We start from the raw sequence: 2,474 nt of genomic DNA, 5'->3' as shown, positions 1-2,474 counted from the left end.
CAAATATTAACAGTTCTAAGTTGCAGAACGCTAATTTAGACTACTATCTAAATATAATTAGCATATTATTACCCCACCTTATCTCCTTCCCCTATTATAAACTAAGCAGTGTCTTCAGAGAATCCCAGACACGTCTGGATTTGATTCATGTTTCAGTTTCATGTCATAAACCTCAGGATGTTTTGTAGAGACTGTGGATAGCTCTAAGGTAAAATTTCCATGGTGTGGTTAGCTCGTTTCCCAGTTCTGCATACATACATAATTGTCTTGATGATATTTTAATTTGGAGAAAAAATGAACTTAGAATTTAGAAGTCTAGGAAATATGGCTGAGTGTATATGCTTCACCAGATTTCTTGTTAATATTCCATACTATGTGTGGCCTTCAGAAACCCCAGATTTATCTAACCAGACCATCCCAGAATGACACATTCTGACATAAAAAAGCAGGTGTTTTTAGACGAGCTTCTGGGTTGAATGTGCCAGCAGAGTGCCAGGAATACAAAGATTCTTAAACCTAGTAGTTGGCTTTTAAAACCAGCCTATTGGCCTTATGTGGGCAAATGGTCACTGAAGTTTGGGAAATAGCTGAGAGAATACATTTGTAGACAGGAAAATTATCTGCACAGGGAAAGGTTTATATTCAGTGGTACACAGGCAATCCAAAGCACACATATTCCCAGTGCTCAGATCACTTTGTGCTTGTAGTAAGATCTTATTGTAAGACCCTGGAGCACAAACCAGAGACCCTAGATCTCAATCAAATTCTACCTATGAATAGTTGAGTGGCTTTTATTCATCCATAAGAGGGAGGCAATCATCTTGGTACTGCCAGTTTAGGGGTCATTGTCAGGCTCAGAAATACAGTATTAATGAGAGGACTTAAAAGAAAATGCTGTATAAAAAGTCAAATCGGAATATAGGCTAGAAGACAGCAAAGACTTTATGCAGAAGGAATCAGACAAGCTTTCTCACAGTTGAGAAGACAACACAGGGTAATCCTAAGGAGGAGGAAGTAAAATAGAATGAATCATTTTCTCTTAATGAGTCCATCAGACAAAAAAATGCTAAAGTAGTAAACATGAAAGAAACCTAAGAAACCCAGCACAATGATTTGTGCTTTAGGTTACTTAAGAAAAGTGGTGATCATTTTTGCAAGGCTGACACAATGACTGCAAGGCAAGGAGACCTAAAACTTGTAGGTATCACAGAGTTTAATAGAAAAGGAAGATGAAGAAAGGCAGACTGCAGTCAACTGCACGCTACCATACCACCTCACAGAGCCTCTTAATCAGGAATATGACTCATAGAAAGATGGTGGCTGCACGCTGGATGCTAGTGAAGCCTGGCAGTGGGGCTTGTGGCAGTAACTGGAGAACTCATAGGTTAGCTGTCAGAAGATTGATGTGTCTCACATGATTCCATGACGGGAGGATCAGCAGGAGGAAGGGCAGCAGCTGGACACACAGCTGGGGCGGCAGCAGGTGGTCCTGCAGCAGGTGGTCTGACAGCACACAGGGCCGCTGCAAGGCTGGCAGCAGCTGGATCCACAGCTCTGGTCTTGGCACCCAGGCAGGCAGCAGCACGTGGGGTGGTAGCAGATTCTGTGGCAGTACACAGGTGCACAGCAAACCGGCTGGCAGCAAGGCTGGCTGCAGCTGGACCCACTGAAGGTTTGTCCACAGCTGCTGGACCCACAGCAGGTGGGCTGACAGCAGGTGGTCACACAAGTAGGCTTGCGGCAGGTGGTCCTACAGCAGGTGGTTTCACTAGCTTGATAGCAAGTCGGAGGGCAGGAGGGCTGGCAGCAGATGGACTCACAGCAGGTGGGCTGACAGCAGGGTTTGCTGCAACAGCTGGGCTGGCAGCAGGTGGTCACACAGGTAGGTCTGCAGCAGGTGGTCCTGCAGCAGGTGGTTTGACAGCAAGTTGGGGGGCAGCAGGGCTTGCAGCAGCTGGACTCACAGCAAGTGTTCCTGCAGCAGGTGGGCTGACAGCACGGGGAGCAGCACGAGTGGGTCATTGTGTCTGTGATGGAGGGTGGACTCCGGCTCAGAGCTGAGTTTCTCAGATTCTGAGGACTCCTCCTGTTCTGGGGCTTTTATACCCTAGACCCCCAATGTTGGGACCAATAAGCAGGACTTTCCTGGATGTTATTTATGTTCCTGTTGTAGTTTTGGATAATTGTCATGGAGGAAGTTGCTTTCTTAGTGTTTTACAGAGAGACCTCTGTAAATTAGTGTTTGATCTTTTCCTTAATTGGGTCTGGTACTTAAGAATCTTTCCTAGGAATGAAAAGGTCAGGAATCATCACCAGCAGCATTTCTGGTCATGTGACATCATCTGGTCATGAGGTACTTCCTGCTGGCTCTATGAAAGTCAGAATAGTTCTCCTTCCTCAGCTTTGTTCCTTTGGCTCTACTTAGATTGAGACGTGCCTCCAAAGGGTCGGGATGCTGATACATTCTGTGATGA

The 2,474-nt window shown here is 45.6% G+C and overlaps 1 protein-coding gene across 1 annotated transcript; it reads right to left on the bottom strand.

Moving 5' to 3' along the window:
- Positions 1-1,434: 1,434 nt before the first annotated feature.
- Positions 1,435-2,022, bottom strand: LOC109564419 (keratin-associated protein 9-9-like). The gene has a single exon (XM_070773456.1). It carries the CDS (start codon positions 2,020-2,022, stop codon positions 1,435-1,437), a length of 588 nt encoding a protein of 195 aa, XP_070629557.1.
- Between the last annotated feature and the right edge of the window lie 452 nt (positions 2,023-2,474).

This window comes from Bos indicus, chromosome 19, assembly GCF_029378745.1.
Source record: "Bos indicus isolate NIAB-ARS_2022 breed Sahiwal x Tharparkar chromosome 19, NIAB-ARS_B.indTharparkar_mat_pri_1.0, whole genome shotgun sequence".
NCBI classification, from domain to species: domain Eukaryota; kingdom Metazoa; phylum Chordata; class Mammalia; order Artiodactyla; family Bovidae; genus Bos; species Bos indicus.
Note: the sequence above shows the minus strand (reverse complement) of the source record. Positions and strands in the feature narration are given on the sequence as shown.